We start from the raw sequence: 13676 nt of genomic DNA, 5'->3' as shown, positions 1-13676 counted from the left end.
ACTCTTAGATTAAAGTTGTAAATTTAAAGAAAAACTGTTTAATTAAACTGATTAAATTAAATGGCTGATATGAAAACTGACAGCTCTGGCCTGGCTGTGTGACGTGTCTCTATGGTGATGGGGGTACAAAGGAGGCGGAGCATCACGGTGAATGACAGATTTTATTTAGAAAAATAAAGCAACACTGAAATAAATAATCCACAGTAACTGCTCTGCCCGCTCTCCAACATCGCTTCATCCGAACAGGAAGTTTAACACAACAAATCAAACATCTGTGTGTGTGTGTGTGTGTGTGTGTGTGTGGGGGGGGGGGGGGGGGGGGGGGAGGGGGGGGCAGCAAAGACCCCCAGCAGCTAGAAAACAGTGTTGCTGACTAAATCTGTACCAGCTGAAGCATCAGTTAGAGAAGTGAAAGCTCTTCCACACACTTTGACAGAAAATAGCCTCCTATTCTGTTTCTGTAGTCATGTGACTGCTCACCACATGACCCTCTGCCATTTTGGGCACTGACACTGCGGGGTCATGTCACAGGCCTACAGAGGCGTGTGTGACCCCTGGAAACTAGACGCTCAGAAAAATGTGCGACCCCGACGAGCTGGTGAAAAACCCCGACTGCTTTGATCACTGACAGATGCCGATGTCCTCAAGCAGTCGCCTCTCTAAGTGAAACTATCCCGTCTTTAAGTCTGACGTCATTCGCCGTTTCCAGATCCAAACTCCGCTTCAGGTCAAAGTCAAACGAACGCTGCGGCATCACTGAGAGTCACAAACTGTTGAAATTCTTTCATCTTTTATAAAATGATCAGTGTTGCTGCTTTACCAGGTGTAACAATGACGTTTAACATCCATGAAAACAGGATTTATTACATTTAACGGAGTTAGAAGTTATTCACAATACGAGGTTAGTCATTAATATACTGCTGCTGGGCTGCAGTTACATCGTAAACTGAGCTTTAAAATGAAGAGTGGTAATAAAACCCGAGAGAGGCCGACAGTGAGCACTGACTGTTTTTGTTCAGATTGAATGGAACAAAATACAAAACATGTTAAAAATACAACAGCCTTAATAAACACAGAGTAGTTTGGAAGCAGGGTCCATCCTTCATCACTTAGAGACGGGATAGAGTACCACTTCCTCATTTCCTGTTTGTGTAGTTGTAGACAAGTCAGCGTCCTCCACACAAGCTACAGGTGACAGTGGCAACCTGCTAATGTTCAAAGCAATCACGGGAGGTGTTTGGTGTGGCATCGTCTTTATGACTGATTTCACCTCCACCAACCAGCAACCAGACTCCAACCAGTCACAGGGAATCCACAGTTTCCCGTGTGACTGCTGTTTTTGCATCATGTCCACTATGATGGTGGTATTTACTTTTTCCAATATTCAGAGTTATAACCGTGCTCCATGTTTTTGTACATCTCTTTCAGTTTATTGGCTTTTTTGTGACATTTGGATGCAGAAATGTTTTTTAGGATTTTCATATATCAGGACATGAGAAATCATCTGGTCCTGATCAGGTCTTAAAATAATTAGATTCAGCCTCCGGTGAACAAAAGCATGTGGCACGTTACATCATGTTAGTATCTATTAAAGATAAACTAAACTAACTGCAGTGTGAAAGTCTAACTCCGCCCCCTGATTCAGCGGCGTGTAGCGCCTCCTTCTGAGTTGCGGTGATGTTTCTGTGTGACTCCATGCGTCTGTCACGTCACTGTGGAGCAGTTTTGTCCCACTCGTCTTTACAGCGTCGCTTCATCTCATTCATGCTCAGCTCTCTGAACTCTCTAACCCTTCCAAGCGAGCCGCACCCGTTCAGTGTGTAGCTAACTGAGCTGTCATGAACTTTAACCTTTCACCTGCTATCGAGGCCTGTATCTTGTGATTTTTGCAGTTTCTCTGCAGCCCATATCTGCAAACTGCCAAACCGTCTGCTTTTATAGACGTGCTCACACTTGCTGATGTAACAAACGGCTTTAACCTGCAACTTTTATGAAACTGATTCAGATTAATGTTGGAGTTTAGTCACCTCTGAAGCTGTAGATGCTAACAGTTAGCATGTACAGAAGATTAGCAGTACAGCACAAGCTAACAGCTCATGTGTGTTAGCAGCATTTAACTGCTATACTTGCTAAAACACACTGCTTCAGCTTTATCAGTCCGATCTTGTTTTGTTAAACCCGTTTTAACCAGTGAGTTTGATGGTTTGCTTCAAGCTTCCGTCCCAACAGGAAAAGCACCATGAGCTTTATCTTTTTAAAGAAACATTCAGGTAAAGTTTAGGGAACAGCTGAGGAGCTCAAACAGACATGTCAGATGACCAAGAGCTGCGCTATTATCGACATGATTTTCTCTTTTAAACACTATAAAAATATCACAGTCACATTCCACGACACTGCGCTTCAGCAAAGTACGCCTTTAGTTAAATAAAGGAAAGGAAGCCGCAGAAACAGTACGAAATGATCTGAACAACACTTTAAAACACAAAACACTGAAAATATCTTCAGAACAAAAGCGTTTTTGCAGGCCTCTCAGGACTCGCGGAGATTACACCGAAAGAATCTGACTGGAAATAAACTCTATGTACAGGCCACAATGAGCTCAACACAGAGACTGCAAAGGACGTCCCAGCATGTTTTCCCCAAGTCGGGCATCGGGCTTCCCGGAAAATCTGATTTTCAGCTTTTTAAAGGAAGAGTTTAACTAAAACTAGTGAAGGAAGCTGGCAGAATTATTGGAACAAGTCTGCCAGAGATCAGTAATATCTTCCCCACTCGCTGTCTGAGGAGGGTGCACAGTATCCTGCGGGACCAACATCACCCTGCGCGCCACCTTTTCCATCTGCTGCCCTCAGGGAGAAGGTACAGGTCTATACAGGCCAGAACATCCAGACTGGCCAACAGCCTGTATCCACAGGCTGTGAGGCTCCTGAACTCTCTGCCCCCCTCTCACGGACAATAACCATATCCAACTTCTTAATAGCAATGAACTGGTCTGCATTGGTGCATCATATCTTTATTCTCTTCCCCCTCCTGCCCCCCCCCCCTCTTTCTTAAATAGATAACTATCATATCTGATATCATATCTCACAGTACAATAATATTGAATGGGTTGCATTGTTGTATTTTGTCATGTTTCTCAGGTCTTTGTCTGAATTTCTACGAACATTATTGCTAAGGATTGTCTTATTGCATTGGAGTCACACTGGGTTAAATATGTACACTTGGGTTTTAAGGGGTATTTATTATTTTCTTCTTTTTTTGGGTTGTATGGAAGCCCCAAACGCAATTTCATTGTTCTTGACAATGACAATAAATAAATAAATACTAAATACTAAATACTAAACTAGAATTTACAGCTAAAACACAGCAGTTGACTTTTTGGTTTGTTATTCCTGGTTTAGATATGGTTGTTGAACGTGAACTAACCCTGAAGGGTGTACTACGAAGGAAAGCTACATATCCAGGCTTTCTTTGTCTTAGCTGGATCAGCAAAGCCCCAGAGATAACAGAGATGACAGGTTATCAACTGAAGAAAGACGATTCGTGCATCATGTGACTCTTTTTTTTCTTCACAAAATGATCCCCGTGAGCGCCACCCGCTCCATTTAGAGATGTTATAAAGTGAGGATGATAAAATAGTAAGTAAAATATTATTAAAAAGAAATTAAATGTTTACAAAGAACATAAAATATAACAGCTAAATAATCTGAAGATTATTGGAGAAACTGATTAATCTGGTGATTTGTGTCACAGAGATTTGAATTGCAGTGAAAGATTTTGTGTCTGAGCGCGCTCAATGCTGCTGTTTACTTCTAAGCACAACATTACAGCAACATTACTTTTTGCTTCATTCAGCGCTCTTTGTAAGTAGATATAGAATCTATATCACACTGAAAACATGCCAGAAATAAAAGAATCGTTGACAACTTGGCGCTTCCAGACAATTTTAAACTGAAAATTCAAACATAACCTGCTCCTGGCCAGGTGATGTGTTCAGCATCAGTTGCCATGGTGATTTAGCTTGTAAAATAAGGGCCACATTGGTGACATGGAAAATTATGACTTTAAGCTCTACACAGTTCACTAACCCAATAATCTTCTTCGTAGTTACACCCCTCAGTTTAGAACATATCAGTGTTGGTTACACAACAAATAAATGAGCATCGTTTCAGCTCTCCTACTGCTGTGGTTCAAGAAGTCACAACTATGCAGGCCAAAAACGTTGTGGGCAAGAAAAGCAGCTTTATGTTTTTTATTCTTAAAGAAGGTTTGGATGGCTGTTCTTTTTACTGCCCCTTATTAGGTTTCTGGAAGCTGACCAATCAGGAAACAGTGGGTTTATGGGGGTGGGGGTGTTCTTAAAGAGACAGGAGCTAAAATGGCTCATTTCAGATAGAAGATGAACAGAGGGGCAGCTTTAAAGGCCGATACAAAGGTTTTGTTTTTCTAAACTGTTCATAATGACAAAAAAGATTTAAAAAATACTTTAAAGTTGGAAATGAGCAGAAAAACTGCTTGGTGCAGAGCCACATCCACAGCGATCGGTAATCACTGTGGGTATAAGATCGATGTCCTGAGATGTTCTTATTGGCACTGAGTCAGTGATTTCTTGAATTTATAGTTAGTTTTGGTTAGATGGGATGCACATAACCATCTTCATGATTTAACCTTTATGATTTGCTCCGGTGGCATCACATTGAGGTCTGAGATGGAAATCCACATGCAAAGCAGAAACATAAGAAGACCAAGGGCAGGAAAGCACACGGTTTACTGAGGAATCACAGAATGAAGAATCTCCTCCCTCAGCTCAAAGTCCTCTCAGACACCAGAAAACCTCTAAAGGGACCCTCACCTGTCACAGGAGACCTTGGCTAAAGAGGCATTTTCATCAGTCTGACTGAACATTTCCACCCTCAGAGTCCGTGTGGCTGCAGTGTAATCAAAGATCAGACCTGCTCTCAGCTTTCAGGAGCTCTTTAAAGAGCAACTCAATGCAAAATATGAATTCTGTAACATTTCAACTCACAGCAGCTGCTTTCCCTTCACTCAAAACAACCAAACAGAGTGAGAGGATACACCTTGTTTCAGGTAAGCTGCTCTTTAAGTAAACTGTTTTGTTCGTTGGTAAAACAGCTCCAGGTTGGGTTTGGAATTTGTCTCCATCCATATCGGTACAAATCGGGTAAAATCTATAAACGACCTGCAGATTTACAATCTGATGAGTTCTGATGGCTTTTTCTGAACTGCACAGTCCCAAATATCTGCCTGGACCTTAGGTGGTCACATGGCTGCAGGTGTTTAAACAGGAGAGGGGGGTGGAGCTCTACGCCGAACCCGCCTCTGCACCTCCACCGCCGCTGCTGTTGGTCGCCTTCGATCGAGATGTGCGGGAACCACTTCGTCCCGTGGAAAGGAAAGGGCTGGACTCGGAGGTGATGACGATACTCGGGATTCGACAGAGTGCGCCTCTTGCACCATCTGTAAAATCACCGTTCTGTGAAAGAGACAAAGACGGTTATTTAAAACAAATGTGACTGATGCCTAACTCTGAGAGGGCAGGCATGCCATCGTAAACCAATCACGGATCAATGATAGCGCTAAATGACCACCGCTGGGTTTTTAGCGCCATCGCCGGCACAAAGCAAATTTGTAGGTAATCATTTAACAGCTGTTTAACAGGGATCCAGAGGTCACTGGATCCCTGATTCATGAGAGTCAATCCTCCGAACCAACAACTGAAGCCAAAGCGGGAGTGCTAAAAACAAAACCTGCAGTTCCTCTAGTGTCCAGTGGAGGCAACAGTGAGTCTGTCCCCATAGACTCCCATGTTACAACAGAAACAAACATGTTTCCAGCCTGATACACAAACTGTTTGTCTCTGTGGATGATTTTTTGTTTCATAGAAACAAAATGAAACCACCAAACGATGAATCCTGTGCAGGACGTGCGTGGTGCTCTCGTACAGATTTGCACAGATGGTTTGTTAATTCATCAATATTCAGATCATTTAATAACGTATAAAATATTTGTATTACAACACTGGTGTCACATTTTCAGATCTGTATAAATCTCTGGATCAGAATAAAATCGTTTCATCTAAATACAGATAATCGCTTACAAAACAACATAAATAAAAAAAGCATAAATTAAATGAAAGGGTCCTGCTTTCACCTTCACATCATTTACTGCACCTCCACCAACAGATGTGACTGTAAAAGCTGTTTGTGAAACTCACATTTGAACTGCTGCTGCGTTCACCTGCTCCTGCCGTGGGAAGCTTAGTGTCACAGGACGTCTAGAAGAGAAACACATGGACTCATACTGTGACTCATGCTGCTCAACACCAACAGTTCAACATCATGAACCATGAACGACAATGAAGACACAAGGAAAATGGTACAAATCACCTATTTAATCCTAAAATCTTAAAATATATGTGCAAAGTTTTCTATCTCTGAGAAAAGTTAAAAAATTGTAGATCAGCCGTTGTTACGTATATGTTATTATTGTTAGGATGCCTGGGTCGTTGACCCAGGGTTTTTGAGTTTATTATTATTATTATTTATAATTTCTAGTCTTTGGTTCCTTTGTTAGAGTTCTGTCTTTTGGTTTATGTCTCTGTCTTCTCTAGTTGCTCTGTCTCCCCTGTCAGCTGTATCCCCTTGTCTAGTTCGCGTCTCTGTGTATCCTTAGTTCCTATATCCCCGTGTCCAGTCAGTGTCTGTGTCTGTCCTGGTCCCACGTCTCTGTTCCCTCTGTAGTGCCTGCATGTGAGTCTGTGTCTTTGTTCAGTCTGTGTTTTGTGTTTCCTGTTTTACTTTGAAGGTCTCTGTCTTATCTCAGTGTGTTCAGGTGACGCTTCCTTTGTCTCGTCAGTTCTGATTTGCCCCAGCTGTGTTTCCCTCCCGTTACCCATTCCCTGATTGCTCCCTCTGTGTATTTAAGCCCTGTGTTTCTCTGTGTCTGTGTTGCGATCTACCGTTTATTTAGCTGTGTGTTCTGTCAGTCCTCTGGTTTGAGTTTATTTTGGTTTTTTCCAGTTATGTTATGTTTGAGTTCAGCATTAAAGCTATTTCAGTTTACGTTTGTCTCTGGAGTCTGCATCTTGGGTCCTATTCCTGTCTGCACACAGCTGTCACTTAACAATTATGGCTGTTACTATGAGAGAAGATCTATTAATCCTGAGTCTTGGCAAATTAACACAGAGGCCAAAACATTAAACATAAATTAAATAAAGTCTGTAGTCTCTGTAGATTAAAAAAGCTCAATACATTTAAAAAAGTATTTAACTTCCGGTGCCGCTCTGAGCTGGCAGCCAGTATCAGCAGCTCTGTTCTATTCTATTCTAAAAAGCAAAAATAAAAAAATACAATGGTAATAAAAAGTTAAAACATAATAAACACAAGATAATAAACAATTAAATAAAATAAAGTTTAAAATAAAGACTAAAAATCGATTGTTAAAGATAGTAAAACACGTGTAGTATTATGTGGTTAATATTTTACAGATGAATCATACTAACACTGGTATGTTCTCAGTAATGATATTTATTCTGTCGTGTTATCGCAGCTGTGATTGTGAAACACGTTCTCACATCGTCATCATTATATTAGGCCTCCGGGTTGGATTGTATTGTCTGTCTGTGTGAATTCACTTCCTGTTCCATAGGGGGCGCTCTTGAGTTGTCCTGGTTTTATTTGTGGATTTCAGACTTGTTGTTTTGAGCCTGCGGCTCTTTGTGTTTGCAGCATTTACAGCGCTCAGTTTTGAATAAACGAATGGATTTTCTTTTTGTTTCGTCCTGATGGCGTCAGCGGTTCGATCCTCTCTGTGACACTTTCACAGTTTATCCACTATTTTACATCTTCCGTTCTCTGAGTTTACCTTTTCAAAGATGCCCGAGTCGTGGCTCTTCAGCTTGGACTTGAAGCTGGATGAGGGTTTGAAGTCGGGCAGCTCGGCGGTGTCTCTGCTGATGTCACAGGAGACCTGACGGCTGGCCGGTCTGGATCCCAGACTGGACAGGTCAGCCTCGGTGTCTGTCAGACCCTGCAGAGGTTAAACGGACGCTCCTGAACATTGACCGTTTTTTAAACTTCCTGATTAAACCGTTTCAAGCTTACCGATTCGCTGTCAGAGGCAGAGGAGAGGCGGGACTTGAAAGTGCTCTGCCGCCTGAACTGGCTGCTGATGTCAGAGGTCTGGCTGGTCACAGTAGAGCGGCGCGTCGACACGAAGCTGCTGCTGGTCGAGCGGATGTCACGAGGACGGACGCAGAGCAGCACGCCAAGACATGGGATGTACTTGGCCAACGCTATCCTGCAAAGAGAGGTCAAAGGTCAGTGTGGAGTCTATACCGATCAGTACTTCAGTGGCTCATGCAGCTAATGCAGTGTCCAGTCATTTGTGATATTTAGTCTCCTTTTCAGCTCACTTCCTGTTTTATTTTGAACTGCTCACAGCCCGTGCACTGATTTTTAAAGCACCCGAAGGTCACAGTTATCAGCCTCGTCTGATTCTCTGAGTATGCTGATGATGAGATGTTCACAGTGAAACTGAGTCACAGCTTGTAGGTTTACTTCTGAGAAACTCTCTCCTTCCTGTTTTAGAAACTGATCATGTGATGGACCTGCTGCCAAATAACCTGATCAGCTGCTACATGTTTTATCAGGTGTCACTAAATCGAAGGTCACATTTTTCTGAAAATTGAACAGTTTCTTAGTTTAAACATCTGATATGTTTTCTATGTTTTATTATGAATAAATGTAGATTACACTCTGTACATTTATTTAGAACTGGGGCTGCAGTCAGTCTTTTACCTGTGAAATGGGGTTTACCTGTATTTTGGGTGTGTGATGGCGTAGATGATGGGGTTGTGGATGGCCGAGGCCTTGGCGATGATGGCGGGGACAGAGTTCATGTAGGGTGTCAACATGTCTGCGTACCTGTGAACCAGAACACACCGGTTAATGTGGGGCTCGCCGGGTTAAACGAGCATCGGTTCAGACAGTCGAGCCCTGCTGCTCCTTTCACACTCGGTTTGTATCCTGGGACTAAGCAGCTCTGCGTGACTCACGGGTCGAATTTGAACCTCAGCCATCTCTTAATGGCTCCACCCCCCCACCCCCCCACCCCCTACCCCCCAGTCTGAAACAACTCGCTTCAGCTCCTTTTCTCTTTGAGGCCTCTTAAACTTTGATTGTCCAGCTCCTGGTATTTAAGATCATTCTCCAAATTGTTTTTACCATTTCAGTTACAGTAAAGTCACTTTTTGTATCCTAATTTTTAAAAATATGAAGCAAAACAAGAGGACCTGACAAAATAGGAGCTTTTTAAATATTATTATTACTTTTTAAAAATGTTTTGTCATTTAGGACTTCAGCTTTTTGTTTTCTGAATTCGTTTACAGCGTCAGCCACTCTTTCTTTCTCACCAGCCTCGGCGATGAGCTTGGATGAGAAAACACTTTTTAACAAAGATCTTTCAAACTTTAAAGCCGCAGTGGACAAAAATGTAAATGAGCTGAAATAAACGAGCCACATTTCTCTAAGAGACGGAGAGCGGCACCTAGTGGCCATCAGAGGAAGTCCAGCGACACAAAGCTCAGAGTTTTGTTGTAGTTCGACTCAGATGACACACGCGTTTTCATAGGTGTGGAGGTTCGAGTGTTTTACCCGGCGAAGGCGGTGAGGGCCACGGTGGAGTACGGCGACCAGGAGATGACGTAGAGCAGGATGACGATGAGCGCGATCTTCGCCATCTTCCACTCGTTCTGCAGCCGATGGAAACTCTTCATGGAATCACGAGTGCTGCCGTGACTGTGAACACTGCCGTTAATCTTCCCCACTGCCCTGAAACGCACACGAGCTTCAGTCAGTCACTGAAGTCAGGCACAGCTGAACGAAAGACATCTGAGATTCAAACTGACTGGTTGGTGGTGCGGATGGCGCGGAAGATGAAGATGTAGCAGTAGATGATGATGAAGAGAGGCAGGAAGAAAACGAAGATGAAGAGCAGCATGGTGTAGGCTCTCACAGACGGCGTGAAGGTCATGTAGTCCCATGTACAGGAGGTCATCAGGCCCTCAGGGACGTAGGCGCCTGAAACGTTAACACAGAGAGAGGTGGTTCTTTGGACCGCCGTTTTTATCTGGATCTTTGTCGGAAGTCTACCTGACATTAAAGTGTTATTCAGTCTGATAAACGCTGTTACTGTCACGTGCTGTCGTATACAGTATTCTAAATGTGCTGTGTCGCGTGTCCTCACTCCAGCCGAAGAACGGCGGCAGGCTCCAGCCCAGCGAGTAGGCCCAGGCCGCCACGAGGATGAGGAGGGCCCGCTTCCGAGACAGCACTCCAATGGATGTGAGAGGCCTCGTGATGACGAAGTAACGGTCGATAGCGATCACCGTCATCGTGATCATGGAGCAGATCCCAAACAGAGCGCCACAGAAAGCATACAGCTCGCAGCCTGCAGGCAACAGAGAGGGATTAGAGTCGCTTTAAACTTCTCTTCTTTCCTGTGACAAATAAACCTCCTTCGCTCAGCGTCTCTCTGAGCGACTCAAACACAGCGCTCTTCTCTCTGAGCTGAAAGTTACTGGTTCACATCGTGGTGGAGAAGAATGGAAAAGAAGCTGCAGATAGAAAATAAAACAATCAGTCATTTTAAGCCCTGAAGCTCAAATTCAGTCACACGTCGGACACGGTGAAGGAAAACACCTGTGAAGAGGCAAGAACATCTTTAGGAAGGCAGAGATTGGTCAAGAGGTTTCTACGCAACAATAAGGCCATAAGACAAACATGTGTGTTACCAGCCTCCGTCGTTTCACTTACATCCAGCAGAAGGCAGTGTACGCGTTTATAGACAGACCCTGAGTGAAGTGGGCCCCCCCACCTTCGCTACGTTTGTGATGCTAACATTTTCACTGGTGCCGCTAAAGGTTTTTAGGGGTCATCCAAGGTCAACCAGCCCCTTTCCTTACAGTGAAAACATCACAACATTACAAACACTTTTATCATGATCACACTCTTAAAAGCAAAAAAAATGTAACAGTTACAATCAACTTTGTATTCTGTCCGAGAAAGAAATACAAAAAAAGAAAAAAGGGGGCGTGGCCTGACTGACAGGTGGCTGTAGCTGCTAGCTGTCTGTTAGCTTCACCTGAACTGGTCCGTGTTTGTGCTGTTGGAGCATTTGTAATGAGATCATCTGTAATATCAGCCATGCAGTTGGTACCTTTCTCTCCAAAGATCCACCTCTTGTGCATGCTGGTGGTGAAGAAGATGGGTGACTGGGTGATGCACATCAGGAGGTCAGTGATGGCCAAATTAATGATGAACATGTTGGGCGGCGTGCGCAGGCTGCGACTCCTGCAAAGACATTTTAAACAGAATTAATTTGTTAATTACAGAAAAACTGCTGAAAAATACTCGAACCTCCCACAAACTGCTAACTTTAACTAAGTGATATTGTTACATTAGTGAAATTCTGTCTTTTACAGAAAATAAAACTGAATTTTGAGCAGATGATCCAAATCTGAACAGTTTGATGTTTTTCAGTAATGACTGAGTCTGTCTGAAGGAGAGCACTCAGGGCTCCTTCAGCTTGAACATGAACGTTTAATCAATGACGCATTCGCCTTAAACCACAGCTGATTGTAGCAGAAGAAGGATCGATGCCCATCCAAGGAACAGGCAGATCGATGCGCACATCGAATTTTTCTTAGGTGGAAAAGCTTCTTAAAGGAACTCCTGAAATCATTGTGCTCATTGTTTCTCTGCAGACATGGAAGAAGAAAAGAGCTGCTCGATAAGATCAGAGGTCCTGATTTCCTACTTATCCCAGCATGAGGAACCTCTGATTAAAGCCTTACGGGCCGTCCTTTCTCTCCGGTGCTTCTGCAGCTGCTCATGTGCTTCATCCTCAAACACTATACCAGCGTTCTTTTTAAAGACCGTTCATTTCCAGCTCCATCCTTTTCCTCTTGGACTCTCTGCTCCTTATCCATCTTATACTTTCCCTCAGACCATCCATTAAGCCTACTTTCTTCTTACTGGGCGACTTCTGTAAGCCTGTGAGCCTGTCTGTAGCCAATGAGCAGATAAAGAAATCCTGGATGAGATGAGTTTGAGTTGAGCCTCTGTTAACAAGTAAAGCTAAATCTGTTTAGTCGTTTCAGGTTCCAAATATTTATTCTGGACTCTCCTGAGGCAGCTTTCCATTACTCAGAGTTCAGAATAATCCTTCTTTATCTGATCCTGGACGGCAGGTCCAAGAGTGGAAGTGAGAGTTTTTAGAAGTGTCGGTCGTGTCTAATATGATTTCATTTGAACAGGAGACGTTTGAGGGCAGAGATGAGAAATTTCAGACTGTGAAACATATAAAAACTGTTTCAGCTTTCATGCTGTGTTGTGCAACTATTATTCTACGGCTAATTAACCCAAATCTGAAGATTACCTGAGATTTAACATGTGACACCCTGTGTTATCATTTGATCAGTGTAGAAGCTTCTTATATATATATTACAATGCACACATGAAGTTACTACAGTTATCACAAAGCAATAAGACTTCACACTGTGCAGCACCGCGGTTACAAATAAATACATGAGTGAGAGTTTTAGTCAAGTTTAGATTAAAATAAAATGAACAGTAACTGTTTTTGGGGCCTAAGGCTGCATTTTCACCTGAAAGCAGCACGGTGATGAGCGTACCTGCTGAAGGCGTAGATGACCAGGAAGTTCCCAATCATGCCCGTGATGCCGATGGTGAGAATCACGGAGCCAATGGTGTAGTGGGCGTGGTCGGGCACATCCACGGTGGGGAATGGGCGTGGCGCCTCGGGCACCATCGCCACCTGCAGGACCGAACGCAGAATGACAAGAGAACGTGACACCTCTGCAAAAGCAATTGCGAAACTTTCAGCTGCTTCCTTCAGGGGGTCACTATCTGAAAAGAAAGAAAAGGACCCTACAATAATACAGAGAAAACCTCAACAACTAGACCACCCCCCTATGAGCAAGCACTTTGGCGACAGTAGGAAGGAAAAACTCCATTTTAACAGGAAGAAACCTCCGGCAGAACCAGGCTCGGGGTCTGCTGGAGCAGCTGGGATTGAGGGGAGGAAGACTGTGACGCGTTGTTAACGTGTGAACAGCAGCTTCTGGAAGCTTTTAAGGTGGAATGCTTCCCTGCATGTCAGTTAGTGTAAGAGCTTTGTTTAATGAAATGAAAATGCAGTAAAAAGTACATACGACAGAACCATGACACAGAGATGCAGGGCTGAGATATGATGGTCGTATTTAGAGACAGGCCGTCGTTGTTTAATGTCCCAGTTTTTCTTGTTGGGAGGTCTAAAGCACCTGTGTGAAACAAAAGAGCCTCACAAACACACCCCAAAAACGACGAAGCATTTCCTGTTTCCTGTTCAACTAAAAGTCCTCTTCAGATTGATCTTAAAACACAAATACAGATTTAAACCTGCAGCTGGAGGACTGATCGTTTCTAAAGACTAGAAGAGAACGCGAGGCCAGAAACTCCTTCCTGTCGATGATGTTGTTATTCCACTCGGAGGAAAGCCTTCACGCTCACAGACTTCACTAATCACTAACCGGCGACCTAAATCCTTCCTGACAGGCGGCGTCTTCACAGGTCTGTCCATCGCTGTTTCTAATG

General features: G+C 43.5%; 1 protein-coding gene across 2 annotated transcripts in view; it reads right to left on the bottom strand.

Annotated features, from left to right (window-relative positions):
• Positions 1–3021: 3021 nt before the first annotated feature.
• Positions 3022–13676, bottom strand: part of opn4a (opsin 4a (melanopsin)) — a 26169-nt gene continuing 15514 nt past the window's right edge. For both annotated transcript variants that reach the window (XM_004575782.6, XM_004575781.6), the window contains exons 3-12: positions 12716–12858; positions 11239–11372; positions 10267–10470; positions 9929–10100; positions 9675–9851; positions 8838–8945; positions 8124–8319; positions 7885–8049; positions 6236–6295; positions 3022–5494 (exon numbers count right to left, since the gene is read on the bottom strand). In XM_004575782.6, coding sequence (XP_004575839.2) covers positions 5324–5494; positions 6236–6295; positions 7885–8049; positions 8124–8319; positions 8838–8945; positions 9675–9851; positions 9929–10100; positions 10267–10470; positions 11239–11372; positions 12716–12858 — 1530 coding nt within the window. In that variant the 3' untranslated portion in view covers positions 3022–5323. The remainder of the gene's footprint in view (positions 5495–6235; positions 6296–7884; positions 8050–8123; positions 8320–8837; positions 8946–9674; positions 9852–9928; positions 10101–10266; positions 10471–11238; positions 11373–12715; positions 12859–13676) is intronic.

The sequence above is a fragment of the Maylandia zebra genome, linkage group LG13, assembly GCF_041146795.1.
Source record: "Maylandia zebra isolate NMK-2024a linkage group LG13, Mzebra_GT3a, whole genome shotgun sequence".
Classification (NCBI taxonomy): domain Eukaryota; kingdom Metazoa; phylum Chordata; class Actinopteri; order Cichliformes; family Cichlidae; genus Maylandia; species Maylandia zebra.
The sequence above is the reverse complement of the archived record's forward strand: the minus strand, read 5'-3'. Positions and strand labels throughout refer to the sequence as shown.